General features: G+C 33.3%; 2 protein-coding genes across 11 annotated transcripts in view; one reads left to right on the top strand and one right to left on the bottom strand.

The window, feature by feature from the left end:
* The window catches only part of LOC136828667 (ATP-binding cassette sub-family C member 5-like), a 323,720-nt gene that overhangs the window by 252,420 nt on the left and 45,120 nt on the right, over positions 1-26,180 (top strand). For all 10 annotated transcript variants that reach the window (XM_067086736.1, XM_067086729.1, XM_067086727.1 and 7 more), the window contains 2 exons: positions 7,786-7,976; positions 21,164-21,310. In XM_067086736.1, the coding sequence (XP_066942837.1) occupies positions 7,786-7,976; positions 21,164-21,310 (338 nt within the window). The remainder of the gene's footprint in view (positions 1-7,785; positions 7,977-21,163; positions 21,311-26,180) is intronic.
* Positions 11,086-19,634, bottom strand: LOC136828669 (uncharacterized). Its single transcript, XM_067086756.1, has 4 exons — positions 19,276-19,634; positions 17,497-17,711; positions 13,427-13,640; positions 11,086-13,217 (listed from the first exon to the last, which is right to left on the bottom strand). Exons 1-4 carry the CDS (start codon positions 19,438-19,440, stop codon positions 12,438-12,440), a joined length of 1,374 nt encoding a protein of 457 aa, XP_066942857.1. The 5' UTR covers positions 19,441-19,634; the 3' UTR covers positions 11,086-12,437.

A 26,180-nucleotide genomic window follows, 5' to 3' on the forward strand; every position in this document is an offset into this window, starting at 1 on the left:
GGGTGCTAATGTGGAATGTGGGTGACGCCGGTTTGTTTACAGTCCGTGAGTGGTGCGGGGGTTTGTAACGGCACCTCACTCGGTGGGACTTTTGACATTGGGAATGTTTACAGGGCGGAGGCCTGTGATTGTGACAATCTCACCCTTTCTCATACGCGACTCCATATCATGGAGCTCGCACCGAAGTAGTAACTCCGGCTTAGCTTTTTAGCTTTTCTCTGGTATATTTAGCAATAGCTTTACCTAGAAATAAGTGCTGAAAGGTTATTTCACCAGGTGACACAGGTCTCTCCCCAGAAATAGATTTTTCCTTTGTCAAAATCCTTTTATACAGCCAGGACACCTCAACAGAATATGCATGTTGATTTTGCAAAGTGAGTAGCAAACACTAATCCCTGAAGTGTAGGTGCTAAGGACAGCAAAGAAAATGGTCAGATGGGAGGTAACCTTTGAGGGTGGTCCAAATCATAATTACCTCTCTTGGGGAGAAGGAAGTAACCCCTTAGTCTCTTTCTACTTGGTGATTTAACTTTTTCAACTCCCTCTTTCTTCACTATTCTCTTGTGTAAGAGCAAATCATAAGATAAAGAACTTTGTCATATTGGCTAACTTATCAATATTAGTACAGTAATAATAGTAATAGTAATAAATGATACTGTAATAGTAAAGGTAGTTACAGTGTACTGTTGATTATCTTTATTTTTAATTTCTACTTCTCAGTTGTAATTAACCCCTTGTTTCTTCAACACTTGAAATGCATTTTCAGTGAAACATGCTTTAAACAAAATGTACCTTGGTAAAATGCCCATTAAATGAAATGTCTATTGGTAAAACATCCACTGATGGTATAAATGTCGGTCTACAAATTATATCTCAAAATGGATATTGACATCCATCAACTAAATGTCTGTTAGTGAAAAATGTTTCAATAAAATATCATTCAACAAGATGTCTAGGAATGATTTGATGAACATGACTGACCTCTGGTCCATGTTAGTCTACTTGAAACCTTTGTTTATACTTACAGTGTACAGTTGGCCATGAAGAATTGGCGTAGTTTCTTAATTCATTGTTCGTTATGGAAATATTGCCATATGCAGGTCCCAGAATATTTACTTGTCATTGAGTATTTTCTTTCAGAGATGTTATACTTGAAATAAATTAAATTGGAATTAAATAGATTTATTCAATGTATCAAAGATAATTATTTTGCAAAGTAAGGAAAATATACCCACGAGTCCACAAATTCTAATTCTATTCTCAAATAAAGCTTTGTGACATCATAAGCATTGGGAAAATGGCTTTGCTGCTGCTCCAGTCTTGACATTGACCCAACATATCGTACAGTACTGGGCCGTTGACAGTTTGTCACCTACAGCCAATAAATAATACATTAAGCCTGTCAATATTCTTTATTAGCAAAGTGTAATTCAACTAATTTTGTCCTTTTATCAATAAAATAATTGGCATGACACATTTAGTAGCCGTAAAATTGACTTCTGATTTTGACACCTGATTAGCCTACAGTAGGTCTATTTTCAGCAGTATACTCACTCAGATACTTAATGTGAATAGATATTTAAATTGACAATATCTATATTAATCTGCTTTATTTGATTATTCCCGTTATTCTTTTTATTGTCCATGTTCTCCTTTTTTCTTATCCTTTTCATTATTGCTTAATATAATTTACTCAGACCTAGCTTGTCTCATGTCAAAAAGCACCCATAAGAAATGAGACAAATAAAATTTAGTCTGTTTTTTAATCTAATTCCTTGCATGTCATCCTGTTTCAACCACACACGTTAGAAAGCTGACGAGTACATTAAGACAAAAGGCTTACTTTCATAAAAGCATGCTTGGGTTAATCTTACTGTAGCTATTCATTTCTTCTAAATAGAAATTAATTAGAATCAGTTTCACACATATGCCTAGACCTACTGCCATAAGCATATTATAAGTAGCTGAAAGGATAGGAAATTTGAAAGATAACTTTCTCATTTAAGTCTGTTTCTATTTATATTTACAATAAAAACCATATATATATATATATATATATATATATATATATATATATATATATATATATATATATATATATATATATATATATATATATATATATATACAGTATATATTGTCACAAAGTGTTCCAAGTACCTGGTTATTACACAACTTATCACAGAATTCAAAAATATACCTCACTTCAGCCAGATGCCTGAAAACTCATAGCAATAAAAATTACAACTGAGCACTCTAAAGGCAGCAGTGATCCTTTAAAAAGCTTATTAATCATGTGAAAAATCAGACTAAGGTTATCAAATCAAGTGTGAGGTATCAACAGTTGAACAAGAAATATACTAAAGTTAAAGGGCATCATTCCTTCAAACAACTTTAACTGTTTCCCTGGTCTTAATTCACTTCAACAAAACTAAAGGAACAAAAAATATTTATCACTTTGCCTTAAGCACACAATTTACCCTATTCACTGGTGGTCAGTAAATGAAACACTGTTTCTAAAAATTTTAAATACTTAAATTATTTTTAATTCCAAATTTATAACTAGAACTCACAATCTGAAGAATTTACTTCTACTTGAAAACAACACAAAATTTAATTAATTCTTGAGTTAAATCACAAAGGTTAATTTATCAAGAAATTAAACCAATCAAGCAAAATTTAAACTATCAAGAATTACTCAAGATTTGAAAAGAAAATCTTAGTAAATGAAAATTAAATCAGGTATGCAATGTTACATTATTAAGAAATACTAAAATTGCTAAGTAAATAAATGTTAAATCAAAACTGTATAGAACGTGAAAAATTAAGAGATTGCAAACACAAGAACACACAAAAATGCACAAAAAATTTACCAAAAACAATTTCCCTTAATACACCTTATTATACCATGGTAATAATAAGTAAAATCCACTTTACCTTACACAAACTTATGAAAACTTTTGCAAAATCACCCGAAATGCAGCTGCTCGAGATTCACAAAACATACTTTTTGGTTAGGCGCCGTTACAAAATATACACACTTTTTACCAATACTATCAGATGTCAAAAGCTAAGATTAATATCAACGACCACACAAATATTTTACGTTAATAACCTCTCTTGGAGAGAGAGAGAGAATCACACAAAAGGTCTCTGCAATCAGAATGAGCAAACTTTATGATTCCAGTTAGAAATGAAACAATCAGATGACGTCATTATTAAGGCATTTTGGGAACGAGATACAGGGGAAAATTCTAGAAAAGGAAGATGACGTCACTTCCTGGGGTCAAAACCAGCGTGTTAGAACAATACATGATCAGAGCAGTGTAATCTTAAACATGATGCAATTGCAATGTGCTTCAGTGCAAAAACTCATTCGTATTTCTCAAAAAGGTACTGGTCTTTATCAGAAATAATATAGGACAAAGCTTTTAATGAAATCTTAACACGATCAAAACAGACTGCAGCTGGCTAATCATAAATGGCTTGTTTTTAAAACAAGACAAAGAACCAGCGAATATTGCTGATATACTATGTTACTATTAAAAACGTATTATTAATTCTAAATTACGCTGTTATTATTTAAATCATTAATTCTTTTTAGAGCTGACATTACACTACATATATTACTTCAGCAGCTATTATCACTTCACAGAATACATTATAACTAGAACAATAAATATATCAAATAAGGTTTTCTTAGGATTTCTGACGATTTTCAACAATTTTTCGGTTTACTACGATTTTCGGCTTACAACGTGGCGTAAGAACGGAACCCGTCGTAGACCGGGGACTGCGTCTATGTATATATATATATGTATACAGATATATGTATATAAATATATATATATATATATATATATATATATATATATATATATACATATATACATACATATATATATTCCAACTCATTCAGAATAAGTATAGCATTTCAAATCGTCATTGTTATCATATAGCCTAAACAATCTGAAACGTGCTGAAATAAATTGTAGCCTAATTCGCTGCTACAACACCCAGAAAATTCTTATGCTAGTTCAAAAATATCAATACATTGTGTTGTGTATAAACTAAACTAACAATATGAACTTACTGTTGGTGCATTCAGTGTTCCTAACTTGAAATACAGTGGTTAGATTGGTGAGTTTTTCATCAACCTCATCCAAAGCATACTGATTATTATCCCATTTTAGGTATGCATATCTCTTCCGGAAGTTTCCCTGAATGTACTTAGAGATGAATAGAACACTTAAGTGGATTTGTAGACACCACTAATTATGGCTGCATTCTTGAATCCCCACTAGCTTGAACCACAGCCATCTTTGACCAGCACCAGACCTTCGACTAACCACTGGGCAAACAACTGATACCGGTAGTTAAGTACCATTACATGCATACTCACAATTAAACACATGAAACAGTCAAGACAACGTTTTTCACTACTAATTACAAACAACAAAACATAATATCCTTCTTACATAGTACATTTCCACTTTATATAAATTTAAAAGAATCAGAAAAAGTATAGCATTTCAAAAAAGTAGTCTCTCTTGTCGAAGTTTCATATTATATATAAACAATCTGAAATGTATATATATATATATATATATATAATATATATATATATAACACCCAGTATATACTATATATATATTACACATATATTCAGATTGGGATTATATCAATACATTGTGTTGTGTATATTAATATAATACACATATACACACATATGAACTTACTTTGAACTGCATTCAGTGTTCCAGAATCCCTTGAAATACAGTTTGGTTAGACTAAAAATGCTAATAAATATATGCACATTATATATATATATATATATATATCATATAAAGCATATATATATAAATTATCCCTACATTTATATATATGCATATATATAAAGGAAGTTTTTAGTTTGAAATATGCTTGAGATGAATAGAACAATTTAAGTGGAATTTAGCCTTGTGATTCTGACCGCTACAGGAAAACGGCTGAAAACAAAGGTTTCCATGAGCTTAGGGCTCTTGTTACTGAGGAAATCTTTGAAACCAGCACATTTAAAGGAGTGTATTTACATAACCACTTAGGCAAACAAACTCAAGTAGATTGAATTAAACTAATTCCAGCCACAGTCCATACTCACAATCCCTAAATGAGACATGAAACAGTAATGAAAAGACAACGGAATAATTTCACTGCACTAATTGCCAAACAACAAAACTTAATATGCCTTGCAAGAGGCTACATAACAAGGGTGATTTCTGGCACCCTTTAAGCAAATATTACGTAAAACGTGACTGATGCTACAGGGCACTTTACCTTAGCAGATTTCCCGAGGCGTGTACAGGCAGTCCGTGGATGACTTGTTTCAGGGCGAGTTTGACAACATGGTGAGATGCAAGGGCTTCCGTATACAAGATATGGGGACTCCTATATACAATAATATATAATATATATATATAGAAGTATACTTTGGAAATATTGGTTACTGCAATATATGGGGCATGTGTTGGGGGCGTCTTCATTCCATATCTTCCAGCCCGCGTGTACCTATATTTGCTATATCCCCTCCTATGGGGCATATAACACAGATGTTTTGACTCATTGCCTATGTATGTGTTTGTGTGGAGAAACACCCAAGCCAGATTACTTTGCCTAAGGAAAGATATTTACAAAAAATGGGACACACAATCTTTTAAACTAATACTTTGAACTGGTCTATCAAGGTTAGGTTCACAACAGAACAACCAACAACAACAAAGGAGGGGGAGGGGAGGTAAGTTTGCTAGCGAATTCTTGCTAAAAATACTAATAAATATATGTATATATATATATATATATATATATATATATATATATATATATATATATATATATATATATATATATATATATATATATATATATATATACACCAATGAGCAAGGGACGGAATGCCGGAATACAGACATCAAGCGGGAAGGTGGACAGGAATACTACTTTGAATAGTCATTTGATTACATGTTTATTCCCAACGTTTCATAATCCATGATTACATCATCAGGGTTCTAGAATTAAAAAACAGAAAGCATCGACAATAAAAATTACAGAAAAAATATACAAAGGCAAAGTCAGAATATAAAAAAATGACAATCGACTTGAAAGGAAAATTTTTACACAAAGGACACCGAGGAACAGGCAAAACACTGAGAAATTAATTAAAACAAATATAACATATCAAAGACAAGTAGAAAAAAATTATATTTAAAATATTTGTTTTAAAACACTAAAATTTAAAATCACATTAAGAAAACAAATAAATAAATAAAAGTGACTAAGGGTATGGAGCCAACCTGTCAGTACAGAAAATGAGGTCTTCGAGGGAGAAACAAAACAACAAAGACATTATTATAACGACAGGTATAGAGGAACAGCCGAAGTCTGAGTGTTCAGTTTCGGAACAAGCCGTTTTATCATCAGAGACTCGAGTATTAATAGTTCCAGTTGGCTAAAAGTTCATCCTTAGCAAATTTCTGCCAAGAAAATGAGCTAACTTCTGCAGTTGGTGTCATAGAAGGGGTTACTCTTCTATCAGTACCTCTCTTTAAAGGGTAGAAGACTTTTTGGTGTTACTTCATGGAGACAAGGGCCTTTTAGTGTCTTCCGGTAAGAGTTACAGGACATCCCTCTATCAAATCTTCCACTCACAAGGATTGGATTAGTTTGCCTCTTCAGAAATCTCCATGCTTATGAGGAGTTTTGAACATTCTTGCTCTCCACAGGATGTTAGATCCCCTGGAATGGGACCTGGCCTTAATTCTCCAAAGCCTGATAGTTGTCTCTTATGAACCCCTATCCCGATCCTCAAACAGGTTTCTCACTTTAAAGAGTCTTCTTCCTAGCCCTTGCCTTGTCCAAAAGAGTCATGAAACTACATGGATTGCCGTACCTTGTGTGGCACTCGGAAGATTGGGCTTGCTCTCCTTTTCCTTTGTTCCTGAGTTCATGGCTAAAATGCTGGGTCCTTAGAGATTTGTTCCAACAGAGTTCCAGCCCGCAGTGTATAGAGTGAGGTCATTAGGTGCTGTGCTGCCTCATGGAGCAGTGCCAATGGTGGCATTTTCATAACTCCAACTCATTGCTGACACATTCTCACCATGGGCAGGTTCTTTAGCCTTACCTTCAGGCACTACCTCTTACCTGAGAAATGAGCCTCTTTATATGAAAGGCGTATTTTTTTTTTTTTTTACGAACAAATCCCAAATTTTCTAAGTAATTTGTATGTTTTCTAGATGTACAAAACAGAGCCTTTCATATTGGAGTCATCCGCCCTGCTTCATTTCTTTAGTTTTATTCACACTGCTTATCAGCCAGAAGTACAGTGGATAACATCATTTGGTGAGACTGGGCATCTTTTCTCCTCTCTCATCTTCACTGGGGTGCCCCTCTTATTAATAAGTACACAGTCAGTCCAGTGCATGCGCCAAAGGATACTTCACGTATGAAAAGCTCCAGTTTGTATACCTAGGAAAAATACAGATTACTTAAAAAATTGGACATCTAGGTGGCATCATTGTTAAACAACAGAAATGTGTTGCAACACTAAACAACAGAAATGTGTTGCAACGCTTAGCTTGTACCTGCCAAGTACACTTTTGCACCAAATTATTTTAATGTAAACCAGTCTTAGTAATTGATTATTAACTTACCTGTATAATGAGGTATGGGTCATTATTCATCACCATGTGTTTTTATCAGATTTATTGACTTAAGAATCATACTCTTCATTTTATTTCTTTTTCTCTACAGTCCCTGGACAGCTTATAACTGATGAAAAAATGGAGAAAGGTGATATCCCCTTTGCAATATACCACATTTATATTAAGGCAGCCGGAGGGTACATCGTGTCATCATTAGTTATCTTAACGTTTGTCTTGAATGTTGGATCCACAGCATTCAGCTCATGGTGGTTATCACTGTGGCTAAGTGATGGAAGTGGGGTAAGTTAACTTGCATAATTTTTGTACATTTCTAAGCATTATTTTGATTACCTCTTTTCTTCATATAGTTGCTAAATATATTGCAGATTACCTCTGTTTCTCATATAACTGCCATGTGTACTGTAGAACTTATGGTATTATGATGAAGAATTATCAGTATGTGAAGTAGATTTAACTCTGCTTACGGATTGAAAATCAGTGTTAAACCAATCTATGTTAGCATTGAATGGCTGTGAAATAAGCCATGAGAGATGATTATGTAGGCTGTGCTTTTCAAGATCTTATAAAGCAATTTATATTGCCTTGCAGTGGGTGTAAATACTTATAAACAGTAGAACCGCATTTGTCCGTTTTTACCTTATCTAGAATCTGGAGGGTATCCAGCACCACAGTATATATGAAATACAAATACAATACATAAGTAAAAACACCACACTGGATGATTGTCAACACTGCGTAAGCAGAAAACGTTGATGTTAACACTGCCTTCAGTCGTAAACACTCCCGAGAAGGGGGTATTGTCACTGCGGTAGGCTGGGGTAATCATTTGGCGGGTGGGGTGAACCAGAGTTGGGAGGGGTAGGAGCGGCCTTGTCTACATTGGAGCATTATTGACTGTTATGGGCTTGAAAGCATCAATGTCACTTAAAAAATACTTTTATTTATCACTTATGAGTGGCTTAGTATTGGTGGTGGGTGAGGTTAGGCCAGGGTAAGTTCTTGCAGCATGGTGTGGCAGGCCTTCACTTGCTCCGACTGTCTCTTGTCATTTTTTCACTGCATATATTTTAAATATACTTTGTTTTATGTTTTTCACTTCCATTGATTTTTAATATTAAATAAGCTTCTCTGAAGTTAAAATGACAACAAACTGAAAAACTTAAAAAGATTACAAAATACTATCAGTATAAACTGCTCAGCCATGCTGTGTCAGAACTTTTCTTGCCCTTCAGTGGCACTCGATGCTCATAGGTATGCATATACCATGAGTGTGCGTGGCTTTATACATACACATTTGTATCATGTCAGGGTATGTTACATTATGCACTTCCTGTATGTTTATATGGTATGGCATACAAAAATTTATGAATTCTCACTTGTCCATAACACATCATAAATCAGCTTAGGCAATCATACATCATTGGTTGAAACATTGGGTAAATAGGTAATGCAATATGTTGACTGGTAAACAGTTTTATAAGTCACATTTTATTAAAGGATATTGACTTGTTATAAAATAGAGAGAGACCTTAAACAGACATTAATACATTTGCTTACAGAAGTGTAAAATTACTTGAAAATATTACCTGTCCATACAGTTGTAACTGTTAAATTAGATCGCCTTTGGGGGCAATAGGTATTGTATGTCCACATGAGTCCAAGACATGGTAAAACAATTAGGTAGCATCTAGATCTTGTTTGCTGTTTGTTCATTTGTAGCTGTTTAAAAACTGCTTAATGTCTGTAAGCCCCTCTCTCTGCCTCTCTGTTTGCAGGTTTAAAAGCTGTTGTAATCAGTTGAGTCAAATGTGAAATGTTAACTTTTCATAGGTATAGGTAATGACAATTGCTCTCTCTCTCTCTCTCTCTCTCTCTCTCTCTCTCTCTCTCTCTCTCTCTCTCTCTGCCCCCCCCCAAGTACTCATGGGTTGATTTTCATATTGTAGAGAACTTGGTATATGTCACTTTATGTAAGTTACTCATATTGATAAAATGTTAATAGAACTGTGTTAATCAATAACTATAGTGTATTACATATTTACCAAAGGTTTCAAACAATGGTTTACACAGCATAAGCTCTGGTAGCATACAATGTTTTTCAGGCAGTGTAAAAATTGTATAAACTCTTCTTTGCCTTACAAAATGAATAATAGTATTGCTGTAATACATCTATACCCTGCTTGCACGCACACACACACACACACAGTATCGAAGGAAATGTGTATTAGATTTTTAATATGGAAGTACCAAAATGCAGTACAGAATGGTAGCTACAGTATATGTTTCATTTGTCAGCATATGTGTGTAATTGTATGTACAGTATGTATGCATATACATACATGTTTGCATCACATTACTGTGCGTTTGCTTGCCTTATTCCTTATAAAGAATGAGATTTTTCAAGTCTGCCCACATAAGCAGTTTTGGCAAAAAGAGAGAGACTATGCCAATTTTTTGTGTAATTTAAGAAGAGATTAACCAGATGTTTTAAATCAAGAATGACACTAGTTAAAACAATAAGATCCTTAATATGGAGACACACAGAGAGACTGAGTGACCAGTTGATTGTCTAAATTAATGATGTAGTGGTCCTCAGAGAGAGAGAGAGAGAACGAATGCTCAACTGAGTGCAGCTTCTTTTTTTATGAAGTGATGCTACTTTGTCATTAACTTTTCATATTTTCCTGGTTATAATTACAACTTTTACATGTCAATAACTAGGTAATTTTTCTGGGCATGCTATTTATAAAGAAAATGAAGATTTTATTGCAAATAGTTTTTATTTTTGGCAATTTTTTTTTCTGGTGGAAAGTGCAGTTTTCTCATATCTTGTAATTTCTACTCAGTATTCCACCTACATAAAGTTATTTTGGGTGATGCTTTTTGCTGTTGTACAGAGCAATGATTCTGCTGCCATATGAAAAAATTGAACAGTCTGCCTTGAAAATTATCGGAGCTACACGTCTTTGAACAAAAAAAAAGGTATAGAGGGTTTATGCATGTTGCATTTCTTACAGAAAATGTGAACTTTTGCATTGCAATAACTAGGTCATTTATATGGGTGTGTTGTGGATATTAAATAACAAAATAGGTATTCCACAGCCTGTGAGTTTTTTAAATATTTCCACTTATTTTAGACAAAAGCACTCTTTTGTATTTATGATTTTATTACAGATTTAGATCATTCAACTTAAATTTTAAATGAATGAGCAAAATATTTTAAAATGTAATTTATTTGTATTGATATCAATTAAAAAACTAACATTGCAGCACTCAAAATCTCTCTCTCTCTCTCTCTCTCTCTCTCTAGAGAGAGAGAGAGAGAGCTTTGTGCTTCCTTATAATGGAATGTGAAAGGAGGAATGCATAATTCAAAAAGATACCAACAGGAAGTCCTATTTTTATTTATAAATTTTTCAGAATTATATACATAAGTGGTATATGAATAACCTTAATCTATATTGGTAGTTAAATAGTCTTAGTGTTTTTGCCAATTGAAAGATAGGCACTTTAAAATATAATATGAGTAAGAAACAAATTGTGACTACTGAAGAAATTCTAATGGATTGTTTTCATTAAATGATCCTGCTTCAGAGTGTATGTAGTCGCGCACTGAGTACAATGTGAGGAACTTTTGAGATGTGCAAAAATTATATTACAACATTAAATTATTAATCATTTGCCTTTATATTTTAGAATTATTTAATTTGGGTAATATTTTTAATAATGTAAATCAAAATATGTTATGTATGAAAAATACAGTTTTATCAAATATTTGATTTCTGCATCCTATATAGCACTGGTAAGCTGCTGGACATAAAACTCACTTTTAGCATTAGTTAATTAACCCAATATTCAAAACTTGAAAAACAGGTAGTAGATGATTTATGATAGATTGGGCTCAGAATACAAGCAGGTGACAGGTGATTTATAATAACTAGGACTCAGAATGCGTATGTATCTGTAGTCCATTTGAGTTTAGAAAGGCTACAGTATATCTACCATTAACAGTACAGAGTTAGGAGTTTATGGGTTTCAGATTTTAAACAATTAAGACAAAACAGGGGTTATTTCTTGTAAAACCAGAAACTGTATTTTGTATTTGTTTACATCACCCTTTAAGAATCTTTTAGGACCTTGCAAATTTTTTGGTAATCACTTTGTCTCTGCCCTTTCTCAGAATTTCTCTCCTTACCTGATGACTGTACTAGCATTCTTGCTATTTTTATAATAATCTGTAGGTAGTAACATCAGGTTGCAAGAATTTTTACTGCATAAGGTAATTTGGTCAAGTACAAAATTGCACAAAGTTTGGTAATTTTTCTTGAAAATTTTGCTTGAAATCATGGTATTGTGTTCAAGTTTGGTGCAAAGTTTTTCATCAGGTCTGAAACATATTTTTGACCCAAGGCTGTACAGACATGTAGTTCAGGATGTACTTTGTTATAAAATCATAAGCCAGGCACTAAATTTGACCCAAAGTTGTGCAGTTGTACAAACATGTAGTTCAGGTTTTTAATGATAGTATGTACAGTATGTTGTTATACAATCAGAAGCCAAGCACTTACAGATTGACCAAGGTTGTTATTGATTTTCTGTCAGTCACTGCATTTTTCTTAAAAGATAATGTTCCTTTTTACATTAATGTCTTTAATGTAAGATGAAAGTAATTTTGTGAATTATTTTGAATATATTTTTACTGCAGGTTCATTTTGTTGGTGATTATCTTTGTTCTATTAATTACTTTCTAACATATTCTTCATTTTCACTATCATCCAAATATCCAAAATTTATTGAATAGTCATATGGAACTGAAACCTTGTTTTTAGTTGGAAGTTTCTTGATACACTTTTGTTTCCTTTGCGTAAAAAACATAATGAAACTGATCATTATAATCAACCCTGTGATGCCTGCAATTAAAGAAACCCATGAGATGTTTGATTTTGCATCTAAACATAGAATCATCATACTGTTTTCAACTCCATTATTGTTAACACATACTGAAGATTCCTGTAGCAGCTCATATGTCATATATCTTTGTTTGTTGAAATCCATCATAGATATATTATGAGCTTCTGTCATGTTTTCGATTGATTCTAAAGCCTTGCAGTCACAGACTTGGACATGTATTGCATTACGGTTCATATTTAGATGCTTATTATAAATTGTGTGATAAAATTGTAAACTGCCCGATTCATAAGTATAAAAGTGGTTGTAGGTGAAAGAGAATGAACCATTGTTTGATACTGTCCTTAGGTCAATAAAACTGTTCTGTCCTATATGAGAGAAGACATTTTCTGTGATCTCAATAAATGATGCATCATAAATTCGAATAGCAGATTGCCTAAACTCTTTGATAGTATTTCCTTTTAAGGTAAAATTTCTTGTAGAGACATCCAAAGATAGGAGGCTCATATTCTCAAAGGTATTACCACAGATTGTCGTAGTATCAGAGTTGTGTAAGATGGCACCTGTCATAATTCTGCTGATGTTATTGTTTTCTAGGAAAAACTCTTGAACCTGCAAAGGCCAAAAATGTCATTAGAGTTTTAAATACATGGCTGCTTGGATGAGTAAGACCTCATGTTGGCATAAAGTCACGGTAATCTAACAGTAACAGTAGATAAAAGATTTTGATTTTCTGATGATTATACAGTTATTTAAACATTTTATGCTGTGTAGAACTGTTTTATTTATTGAAGATTCAGCAGTATCTCTGAAGTACTCACTTGACGAGATGAAATATTTATTTCTCCAAGCTCACTTATTTGACTGTGTTGAATTGTTATAAGATCTAATGTTTTATTTTCTTCTGTATTAATCAGAAGGTTAAATGTCTCTCCCAGATACATATTGTTGAGAATTATTTTCCTGAAGTTGTGAGCATGAATGTTGATCGAACTGGCAGAATTAACAAGGGAGGAATTGTATATTTCCAGTATCCTGAAAAATTAAAAATAAAATGAGAATTACTATGTATGTATATATATATGTATATATATATGTGTGTGTGTGTGTTTGAGCATGAATGTTGATCAAACTGGCAGAATTAACAAAGGAGGAATTGTATATTTCCAGTATCCTGAAAAATTAAAAATAAAATAAGAATTACTCTGTATGTATGTGTATATATATATATATATATATATATATATATATATATATATATATATATATATATATATATATATATATATATATATATAAAAGCAGTCCCCTGTTTACGATTTAGGGTTCTGTTCCTACGCTCGTCATGAACCAAAAATCGTTGTAAACCGAAAAATTGTCAAAAATCGTCGAAAATCCTAAGAAAACCTTACTTTTAATGCTTTGGGTGTATTGAAAATGATGTAAACTGCATTTTTATTGAGTTTTTCATCAAAAAAGCTCCAAATTATTATTATTCTGCCGTTTTGGAGCCATATTTCTTCCATCAGATTGGCGTTACCCTGGAACATGCATTGTAAACCGGGAAATAATTGTTGATGAATGTATTTGAAAAGCGTCAGAACCTCGAACATCGTAGTCGGCCCGTCATAAACCAGGGACTGCCATAAACCAGGGATGCCTATATATATATATATATATATATATATATATATATATATATATATATATATATATATATATATAGATATAACACACACACACACACACAGTAGAACCCCAGTCCTTAACTGTATCAGAACTCGAGATAATCAGATTTCTACACGAAATTTCAAGTAAATTTTGCATCAGAGCTCGAACAAAAAACTGGAATCCAACCCAATAAACTGCATGATTTTTGTAAACAAAGTGTTTTGTGTTTTGGTCAGTTGGTGGTTGACATTGTTCCCAGGTGTCGTTTAAACCCCACTCAGCTGTGATTTAATCTATTTCCTTAGTTTTTGTGGCTTTTTGTACTATATTTTGATAAAACCATGGGTCCCAAGAAAGCCATTGCAAACAAGCAGAAAAGGAAAATGGTAAGAACCACAGTTGAACTTGAAAATTAAAAGAGATTATTGAAAACTATGAAAGAGGCATTTGTGTGACTGATTTAGCATCTCAGTTTAAGCTACCGAGATCCACCATGAGTACATTTTTAAAACACAAAGAGGCAATAAAAAGTACTAGTGTTGCTAAGGGGGTTACGAGTTTGACAAAACAGAGGCCTCCCATAATAGATGAAATAGAAAATTGGTGTTAATATGGATAAACGAAAAACAGATTGCGGGTGATAGTGTTTCGGAGGCAGTACCTTATTTGCTGTTGTAGAAGAGACTCCCTCTCTCTCTCTTTCTCAGGAAGGGGTACTGCTAATTTGAGTCTTCAACCAATGGTTATTAGCACATATTCACACAGTGTGTGTGTACATGCTTTAAAAATGTATAGTACAGGTAATGCATCTTTGGAAGACAAAAAATATATATAAATTTTGTTGTCAGTTGCATGGAGACAGGAAACAGAAATGGATTAACATTCCTCGAGAGGTGAATCTCTCTCTCTCTCTCTCTCTCTCTCTCTCTCTCTCTCTCTCTCTCTCTCTCTCTCTCTCTCTCTCTCTCTCTCTCTCTCTCTCTCTCTGTGTGTGTGTGTGTGTGTGTGTCAGGAAAAGAAACTGCTAATTTAAGTCTCTTTAACCAACAGGTATTATCACTTATGCACACGCTGTGTGTGTGTGTAATCATGTTTTAAAAAATGTGTAGTACAGGTAATACATCTTTGGAAGAAACAAAAACAAACAAATTTTGTTGCTGTCAGTCGCATGGACTATCAAGGGTGTAACCAGCAGGTAAACAGAAATGGATTAACATTCCTCAAGAGATTAAAGAGATGAAGTTTGTTTTGAGGATATGTCAACACAGTGTTAGTAAATATCTTCTGAAGCAAAAATAAATTCTTTTGTTTCTGAAGAATCTCTGAACTAACAATTTGCAGTCAAAGTAAATACTGTAATAATAATAGTAATAATAATAATAATATAATAATAATAATAATAATAATAATAATAATAATAATAATAATAATATCCTTTATTGCAGCTCAGGGCCATAATAGGCAGTTATAAGCATTTTAGGGATGTATAGAGCCTACTTAAGAGTAACAGTAGTAGGAGAGTACTGTAATGTAAGGTTATGTTGGGTGTTTTGGGATGATGTTTTGGGGTGTATTTTTGTTTGAAATGATATAAGATTGTTTTAGTATGATAATTTAAGGTATATTTTTGTTTTAACTATCAAACTTTTGTTTGGACTATTAAATTTGCCAGTGAACTGTTAAAATAGGTAGTGATAATTGTTTTAGTTTAAGGATTACAGGGTATTTGACAGTTATAAGCACTTATAGCATTTTCAGAGGGGATTTTGCATTTTCACAGTGGGTTCTGGAACCTATCCTCACAAAAATAGTATTATATATATATATATATATATATATATATATATATATATATATATATATATATATATATATATATATATATATATATATATATATATATGCATATATATATATATATTACAAATATATATATATATATATATATATATATATATATATATATATATATATATATATATATATATATATATATATATATATATATATATATATATATATATATATATTTCATAATCAATCCACTTTATACAATAAATTTAAATGAGTAAATGCAGAACAGGAATCTTTCAATAACCTTCAAATGAAAATGGTCCTCTTCAACTGTACTGAGGAAAAATTACAAAGTTTTCATAGAAATAAAAGTGAAAATGCACAATTTTTAAATGGGCAATTAAAATGGAAACTGTCAGTCTGGGGGGTCATCCTTGAGTATCATTATTTCTTGAATTTGTCATCTTGTTATTGTATACATAAGTCGTTTGCTTGCCAAAGGAGCAGTTTCTTCTAAAATATCTAATTGTAGATTGGCTGTTAGGCATATCAACTGGTCTGTGAAAATGTCTTTGGAGGTGAAGGCCTACTTTCCTTGGAAACTATCTGTCTGATTAGTGCTCTCTCTACTATTCTTCTTTTGTTGGTATTTTGTGACTTGCAGATAATCTTTGACTTGTCAAAAGAAATTGATGGTCCAAATCAAGACTGGTTGGCTACAGTACTGTTACTGGCCCTGGTCCTTCGTGCATTTTTATGCTTGGCTAATCTGACTGAGCAATCTCTTCCAGTCTCCCTGACATAGACTTGGGTGCAATCTTTATCGATTATTGGAATTCTTGCAGAGCATTTGTTTTAATGAGTTGTTAAAGGTGAACACCAAACCAATTTTCAGTTGACCAAAATAACAAGAAGACATCTTAAGAAATGATAATTCTCAAGGAAGACCCCCAGACTGACAGTTTCCATTTTAATTGCCCATTTAAAAATTTTATATTTTCACTTTTATTTCTATACAAACTTTGTCATTTTTACTCAGTATGGCTGAAGAGGACCTTAGTATAGGTCAAAAGCTTTTGCTCTGCATTTACTGTACACATTTAAATTTGTTCTATAAAGTGGCTTTTTCTCAATCATGGGTGGGAGTACAAAGTTGCCATTTTACATCCGTAGGGTTTATTCTTCATACCCAGAAATTTCCATTGTCCAGCTGGGCCTTGACTGTGTTATATGGGTATGAGAGACATTGGTATATACATATTTTTGGCAAAAATTGTACAGATTTTAGAAGTAACACTTTTTCTGACACCTGTGACGTCTTGTAAAGTAAATATATGGCATCCCAGAATATACTGTACATTTATCTGCCAGTAGAATAAACCAGAAGAGTGCAAACCTGTTAATTTCAATACATGAAATAACTTACTGCAATTTAGCACTGTACTGTGCCAAAAATGTATTATCAATGTGTAGTTCATTAATGTCATAAAGTTGCAGTGTGTGCAAGTTGCTCAGCGAAAGAAGAGTTGGGCCACTCAGATGAACTTCAGAGCAGTCACTCAGTCTCCAGTGTGTAGTTGAAGTTTCCAAGTAGACTGTTTCATTCTTATAGCGTATAGACGTATCCTGAAGTATTACAGTCTGCAAGAGAGATAGTGGTGCCACTAAGCCTTTTAAAAATTGCTGAAAATTAATGATGGCCTAAATAAACTACTCTGTTAAAAATTAAATGTTTTTATCAGTTTGCCTCTTGGGATGAAAACAGTGCCAGATACTTTTTCAAAGACTATACTTAAGCAAACAGTACCATAAATCTAATTCAAGGGTTTTAGCCATGTCTGTGACTTAAGGCAAGGGAACTAAGGGACCCCAATAATTACTTTACTATTCCTTCAAACTGCCATGAATTATCCTTTATTTCCCAATCATTTTACTTTTTATGTATCTTGAGAAGATAATTTCATGTAAATTTTAGGTAAATTTCCATTGGATTTACAATTTTATGCTGGTTTCAGCCCATTCCCACATATATATCCTCTAGGGTTATTAAATTATACCCTATAAAGTAATTATCAGTAAGAAATAGTTTTACCCAACCTTTGTGATAAAGTTAATAATGTAATCATATGTTCAGAAAACATTGCCAGATAGGCTTCTCTCGACATGGTAAGGTATCTAATGATTCATGAACTTGTATTATTTATGAGGAACAAAAAGTCTTTAAAGTGGCTCATCTTTCTTTGTTGAGTATGTAGAAAATGTGCTTAAACCTGTAACTACGTATTGAGCTTTTTATGGTGTAATAATTCTGTTACAGTGAACTAGTTTTGTGAATTTTTTTGCAGGAATAAGTTTCTCCTTTTTATTAGAAATAACTTTCTCAATTTTAGTATTATGCACCAGAAAATTATTCATCGTGGACTGAATTTACAGTACAATAAGGTGGCTAACAATTTAGTGGCTCGCATATATTCTTAATGTTATAACATTGATACCAACAAAATTCTTTTCCAACACAGTAATCACAGCACTTCTTTGACAGGTGTGGGCTGCTAACCTCTTGGTTCTTGATCAATTTCATTGGATTTTTTAATGTTACCGCACAATAATAGAGAACTAGAGGAAAATAAAAATATTGACATGGACTGCAAGATTATGCTTGACAAGTCATAGAATACTTAAGCTTTTAGGTGTGGTACTGAATAAATCATACTATTCAAAAAGTAAAAATTTTAAATTTGCAAAGTTTCCTTGTGTTTTGCCTGGAAAGAGACATACAGAAAGTAACTGGTTCAAGTAGTCAGAAATTGTAACCACTTTAGTTAGTAATGCTACCCTTTATAGTTAAGCAAATGTAAGAATTATATGAATATTGGCCTTATTTTATCTTCTTATGTTAGAATGATATGAATTTGGGCATTATTGTATCTCCAAATAAGAATTACATGAATATAAACATTATTTTATCTTTAGATGTAAGAATTACATGATTATGGACATTATTTTATCTTTAAATGCAAGAGTTACAAGAATATGGGCATTATTTTATCTTTAGTTGTAAGAATTAAGTATTATGAACATTATATTATATTCAGATGTAAGAATTATTACATAAATATAAGCATTATTTTATCTTCAGATGTAAGAATTGAGTATGAATCAAATCATTTGATATACCATAAGTTGACCATTGGACTATACTTACGTCATTGTCGAAAAAGCATGAGCATTGCGTCATTATTTCTTCATTGCCTGTAGTATTACTTTTGCACAACAGTCTTTGGTTATTTTCCAGAGATGTGTTTATGGATGAAACTGATTTCAGAGTCAGCAGAAGTACCAGGGGTAGGATATTTTTGAGGATGGTCATTTTTTGGGAGAGCTGTATTTTAATTTTATATCCTCTTTAATTCCTTGATATATGGAACCCTTATATAAAGCATAAAAAGACTGGAGAGAGTTTATATTACACAATAACAGTACTGTAAATAGTCTTAATTGGAGTTACTGTTATGTTCACTGTGTTTATAAAACAAGATTGCCTGTGGTATCAGAATTTACACCATTTTATAGCGATGATAAGATAATCAGTAGAAGACCACTTTATGACGATGATAAGATATTAGTAGAAGTCTTATCATGATTATCATTGTTAACCTTGTTATTAATCTAAAAATGTAATTTTTTTGTGGTAAGTTTCATGAATATTTTTTACAACTTATGGGTGTTTCAAAATATTTTTCTGCACTCTTGTATATTCAGTGATAATTCAGGTATAGTGTTGCATCACAATACTACCTATGTTATTTAATTTTACTTAGTTACTGACAACTGTAGTAGATTGCCCAAGATATTTACTTCTTTTTTGGATATTGAAACCGTTTGTATTTCAGTGCTGGATCCCTCACTCACAGCTTTTATTATGTCCCATTAATAGTCCAGTACTTTGTTGAAACTGTGGGTGGCATGTGCGGTGCTTGAAAGAACTAGGTGATGGAAGCTCGGTGCTTTTTTATCTTGGTAGATCCAACCATATCTTCAAAATCAATTCAGAACACCCAGATGAAGACTAGACCTTGTGTTAAATTTCAGTTTTCCTTTTTTCTTGCTTGGTCTCTTAACTGACTTACTGTTAATGACCACAGCAAGAAAAATTATCAGATTTTGACTGCTTGTTGGTTTTCACGAAAGGTTCTTTTTAGATAACATTCCTTAGAATGAGATATGTGGCATGGTCAAATGAGGGGAACTTTGTTGTCAAACCTTGGCCATATTGCTGAGTCCAGTCTGAACTAACTGACAACCACGAAAGCAATAAGTGTAAGGTGATATTCAGATGGATCTCCTAGGTTATCTGTTAATTGGGAAATAGCATAATTGTTCCTACCTTGGTAGGGCTCCTCAGAAAGATGAGAGTCCATCCAGAATGAAATATACTCTTGTAATATAGGCAAAAATTTAAATAACAATATTGAAATAGGAATGGCAAGGAATATGGTTAACTGCCCTCCCTCAGTAAACAGTAAAAAATTGGCAACAAAAGGCAGGATTTTAAACTACAGCATGCTCTCACACATTTTACAACTTTATTAAGGCTTTGCAGTTGGTCAAGATTCTTAATAGTGAAACACTCTCTCTCTCTCTCTCTCTCTCTCTCTCTCTCTCTCTCTCTCTCTCTCTCTCTCTCTCTCTCTCTCTCTAAGTTGTACTTAGAACTGTCTACTACTCAGTAACTCGATTGTGCCAAAGTGCATTTTTTGGCTTGTTTTTCTTTTGTCAGTTTAATCAATCAGAATGATCTTCCTTCAGTAAATGGGCTGTGTAACGAGGACAACTCTCATTTTTTATGAAAGCATCTTTTTTAAATTCATTTTTTGTTTTAGAATTAATTTTAGGTTGGTTTAGAATCAAAATTAAAATATGGTTTGGAGACTGAGTGTATTATATTTTTTGGTATACATAATAATTTTTTCTGATGAGAATCTGTGTTTATTGTAAAGATATGTTGACTTATTACCATGTTGCTGTTTTCATGTTTGTGAATTATGTATTTTTTTTTCTTAAGTGAAGTAAAATTCAAATTTAACTTTCAGAACACATCTGTCACTGTAGGAAATGAAACTTACATTAGTGAAAATATTGCAGACAATCCAAAGCAACATTTTTATCAAACTGTGTATGCTTGTCTTATATTTGCCATTCTGGGAACATCACTTCTAAGAGGGTTTGCCTTTATGAAGGTAAGTTTGATAATTGACAATGCTTTTTGTAATGTATTGAGTTTTTGCCTTAAAATTCTGTTTTCAGAAGAATCTGCTTCTTAGTGTATTACAGCCTTCATTCACTCTATTTCTTTATTCATTATTACTCTAAATTGATGATGACCATTGTTTGAAGATTCATATGACAGACTTTTTTTTTCTTAGCCATAAAGTTTTTGTTTCTGATTTATAGTTAAGATCGTATTTTCAGTTGAGTCATTTCATTATCATAGGAGGTTATATAAGTTTTAATGTGTGACCCTTTTTGTCATTAATGTTGTAACATTATGTTGTAGAATGCAGTAATATGGTAAGTTTTGTGGCTTTGTTGTAGTGTGATTTTTGCTTTTTAAAATAGAATGGAGGAACAGTTTTCAGAGTAGCATAATTTTATTTTTCATATCTTGGTTGGATATGAAAGCGGTAAATTCTGACCTTTCAAGACAAATGAGATTTTTTCTTAAAATGAATGACAGAGGATAGAATGGTTTTCCTAATGTAGGCAGTATGATGGAACCCTTTTGCTATTCTGATGTAGTGTTTAGCCGTTTAGTATGTTTATTGCACTCCTCTTAATGACAAAACTGCAATAAAAAAACTTTTAGTTCCTGATATTAGCTTTTGAAGAAAAGTGTACTTGAAGTCTAGGCTGATTGAGATGGTATTCACTGTGATCTTACTGATCTCGGAATGATATATGTGAAAGTTTGAGTATTATTAAGTATTTAAATAATTATGCTAGCCATATAACGAAAAGGAGAATTTCTTGTAAAATCATCAAGCTTCCTCTTGGAAAGATAAGCCATGGTTTGATTCTGCATGTTAGCTTGCTCACCAAGAAAAACAAGCAGCTTATCATTTATGGAGGAGAAGTTGATCAGACTTTTTGCGGCATAATTTTGATGAGCTTTGAAGTCAAGCTAAGGTTGTCTATGAGAGAGCTTATGATGAGGATGTGAAGTAGATCTTGCTCTCTAGTGATATGCCCTTGAGTCATTAGTCTTTAGAGTTGATTCTAGTGTGCCTGTCCTTTTAGGAGCTATGGAATTTCTGTATATTTCCCTAAACAGGAGGCAGACATTTTGGCTCAAGTCTCTGTAAGCAAACAATGTACTTAGTCTTTGGTTTTACCTCAGTCATGCTTTCCAGAACCTAAGTTGTGTTCAGTAGCCTTTTGATCAAAGCTTTGCTTCTGTGGCTTGACAGATATGGTGGCATAGGCCTTAATGGAATCTTTTCCATCTTTTTTTAAAAAGACTGCTGATTTCATTGTTCCTAAGATTATTATTTTCCAAAAGTTAGTTACACTTGCAAGTTTTCCTGGTGTTTGGGGGAAGGGAAACATTGTTGCATTGCCTAAAGGACTAAGTCCATCCTCATTCCCCTCAGTGTAAAGGCTGATAGCAATTATCCCTGTTGTATCTAGGGTGTATTAGAAGCTGCTCGGTGAGTTTCTCTGTAGGTTTGTTGAAGATATTAATCTGCTACTAGCATTACAGTTTTGGTTTCGTAAAGGCATTGGTACTTGTGACGCACTCTTCTCAATATCTGCTGCCTCACTGAGTGTTTGATTAGGGTGCAGAGGCATGCATGGTAGGTTTACATTTAACATTTAAGTGCAGCCATTGACTTCATGAATTATGTAGCACTTATCTACAAGCTAATATTACTGGGTATTGGTCGATCAGTTATTAATAACTTAATGAAATTTTAATAGTCACAATCCGAATGGTTAGTATTGATGGCCAGTATAGTAGCTTTAATAATGTCTATTTATTGTCTCTAGTAGTGATATGTGATAAGGCTTGTAGGACAAATAAATTGCATATGCCAGTGATGCTACTCTTCTAGCTGTTGTTCCTTTTCCATGCCTTACGTATGAGGTTGCAGAATCCTTGAATAGAGATCTGGCACATATTCTTGAGTGTAGTAGGCTTTGGGCATGAAGCCTAACCCTTCTAAAACTCAAAATATTAGCTAGTCAATCCAGAACCCTTTTGCCTTAACATCCTGATTTACATTTAAATACTGTTGGTTTTAAATGTCAGGGGCTTAAGATTTCAGGTGTAACTTTTGATAAGTTGGCTTTTGAGAAGCTTATATATATAATATTGCTTCTTTTTTAAAAATTTTTTAACTTGCAGAAATGTTTTCAAATGTTTCACGATGAAGCTATTTATGATGGATGTTTTAACTTTATTTTCTTTGCCCTTGTTTAGAGTACTGTACTGTTCTCCAGTGTGGTCCTTGGATGCTGATTCTCATCTCAAACTCTTGAGTTGAGTTGTCATCAGTTGAGAGTATTTTTCCAACCCTTAGTGTTGACTTGTGGCATAAAAGTAAAGTGAATTTATTATGTATGGTGCAAAAATTATACTACAGTAGTGACAAACATCCTCTACTCTTCTTCCCCTGCCCTAACTATTTCTACTTGCAGCACTAGGCAGGCTGCTGCTGCAAATGGTGCATTGTTTTCTATTATCAGATGTAATACTACTCAGGAGTTTTATTTTGGCTATAACTAAAATGTGGAATAGTTTGCCTAGTGCAGTAGTGGAGTCTTCTGATCTCCAAGTGTTTAAGTAAGGAGCAAATTTATTCGTGCTTTCAGCTGACATCTCTTGAATTCAGGGTGTATCAGTTTTATATTTGATTCCCTCATACTTGATTATTTATCATCTTTTCCTATTATGTCTCTTTTTGCGAGCTGATTTCCTTTTGGAGCTCTCTTGGTTTTATAATCTGTTGACTCTATCCATAAGGGTTTTAATCTGATGATTTAAAAAAAAAAGGAAAGTCCAAATATCAGTAATTACACAAAATTTTTGGTGTATATGCTCATCAGTGCTAACATGTATTGTTACTGAAGTGAAATGTTGAAACATATAATCATATATCCCAACTATCTTGTAGAATATTAAAAAGAGTACTTATAATATCACAAGTATTCTACATGTGCATGCACTGCACAACCAATCTCTTACACTCTCTCTTCCAAACATGTTTATCTGGTCAAGGATAAATGAGGTACTGTATGCTAATCTTGTATCATATATGTCATCAGTGCTAATAATAAAACAGAGCTCTATTACTGAAATATGAGACCTAAAGATATGTCATCATAGCTCAGCAGCCTCCAACAATATTCGGAATATTGTTTTTGTTTTTCCTTAATTCTGCCATTTACATGCTTAGAGATTGAGGTTACAGAGAGCAGTTTTGAGCCTGCTTCAGGCTCATGGGGCTCTGAGTCAACTACCTCCAGAGCCTCTGGCTCAGAATCGTCAGTCTTGAATAGCTCATGCTCATTGGCATCAAAGGTTCACTCTTTGTCATTAACATTCTTTTGGTCAGGATTATCCAACTACGTATTGAATGAGGTTCAGGATTGTCTCTAGGCTGTAAGGGCCCTGGAGGTTAAGGCTCATAGGTTTCTCCTGCTGATAAGGAGGGAGTGACAGATAAGCAGGTAGAAGTTTGTTTTGGTAGCTTTCCCAAAGAAGCCATGAATTATGCCCTTTTCAGTAGATGCTGTTTTCTTAACCTGGAAGGTCCTTTGCATGATACGGTACTACATGGTCTTGGAGCTGTGAAAGTGAAAGTTCTCAACAAATTTGTCTTATGCATTTAATATAATCAATCATGTCACTGTCATTTTGCTTTCATTTGTTTTCATGTTCGACCCTGACCTCCTTTGTCTCTAGTACCAAAGGTTGGTCACAAACAAGGAAATTATCTAATCCTTTTGTTACAACAAATTAGAACATCATCTCTGTCAGCTTACTCAGGATGTTAGTGGCTGGCTGCAAGTCAGGTACAGAAAGGGTAACATATTGTATCTTTTGTGCAAAAAATGTACAGTAGCTAGTTTTGAATTTCTGAGTGAACCCTGTGCACCATGGCCAGGATATAACAGGTCACACTGAATAATGCATGGAACAAGCCCATTCTCAAGAGGATGAGCAAGACAGTTGTCCAACAAGAAATTAGCCTTATGAATCATCTAGAAGACCGTCCTTCCTCAAGTTAGCCTTCACTGTTGGCACAAAATAGTAGTGAAACAGGTGGGATAAGGCTGTTCCAGCCAACCAGGTATCATACCATACCAGCAAATGAACATTTGTTACTGCCCATAGGTTCTTAAATTTTCCAAGAGTAAATTGTTAAGTTCCCAAGGCATTGAGCAACACTTAACAGTCACTGTGTTCCTCTTGAATCCTTTTAGTAGCCATTTGCTCAACCCTTGCTTAAATTATTTTAGACATACCCTATGAAATAAGCCCATCTCATTACCACTATAAATTTGGCTCAGACTCAGGTTATGCTTAAATATGAACCAGTGTTTGGTAGCACCAGCATGGGCAGCATAAATTCACTTGCTAATGTTTGTCTGATGACATAACAGGTTAAAATTCCCCAGTCACCCATCTAAGAAGGCACACAGTTCCTTAATCTTCTTTTTTAATAAAACATCCTGGCTTTCATGATGATAAGTGACCCTGAGATTGGCTTCTCATGGTTATGTTTACTGTACATTTAGTCCACCTTGTCTAACTTAGGTTTCCTCTTGTTTTATGTTGAGTTCCTCATGAAATTTCTTAAGCCATGAATGCAAAGAGCATGTCTTTATCCAGCATCAAAATTTTAAATGTTTTCTTAAGGAGTGGCAATAATATATAAGGCCAATTCTTTTCTCCCCCAGTATGCTTACCACCTTTGAAAGCCATTTATAAACACAAGAACATAAGTGTCCAGAATTTACAGTGATAAAAGTTCAGAGACAATTCCAAACTGTTGATCCATTCAGTGTTAATAGGTTACTAGAGATTACAACACCTTACAGTTATTT

Source organism: Macrobrachium rosenbergii, chromosome 43, assembly GCF_040412425.1.
Source record: "Macrobrachium rosenbergii isolate ZJJX-2024 chromosome 43, ASM4041242v1, whole genome shotgun sequence".
NCBI classification, from domain to species: Eukaryota; Metazoa; Arthropoda; class Malacostraca; order Decapoda; family Palaemonidae; genus Macrobrachium; species Macrobrachium rosenbergii.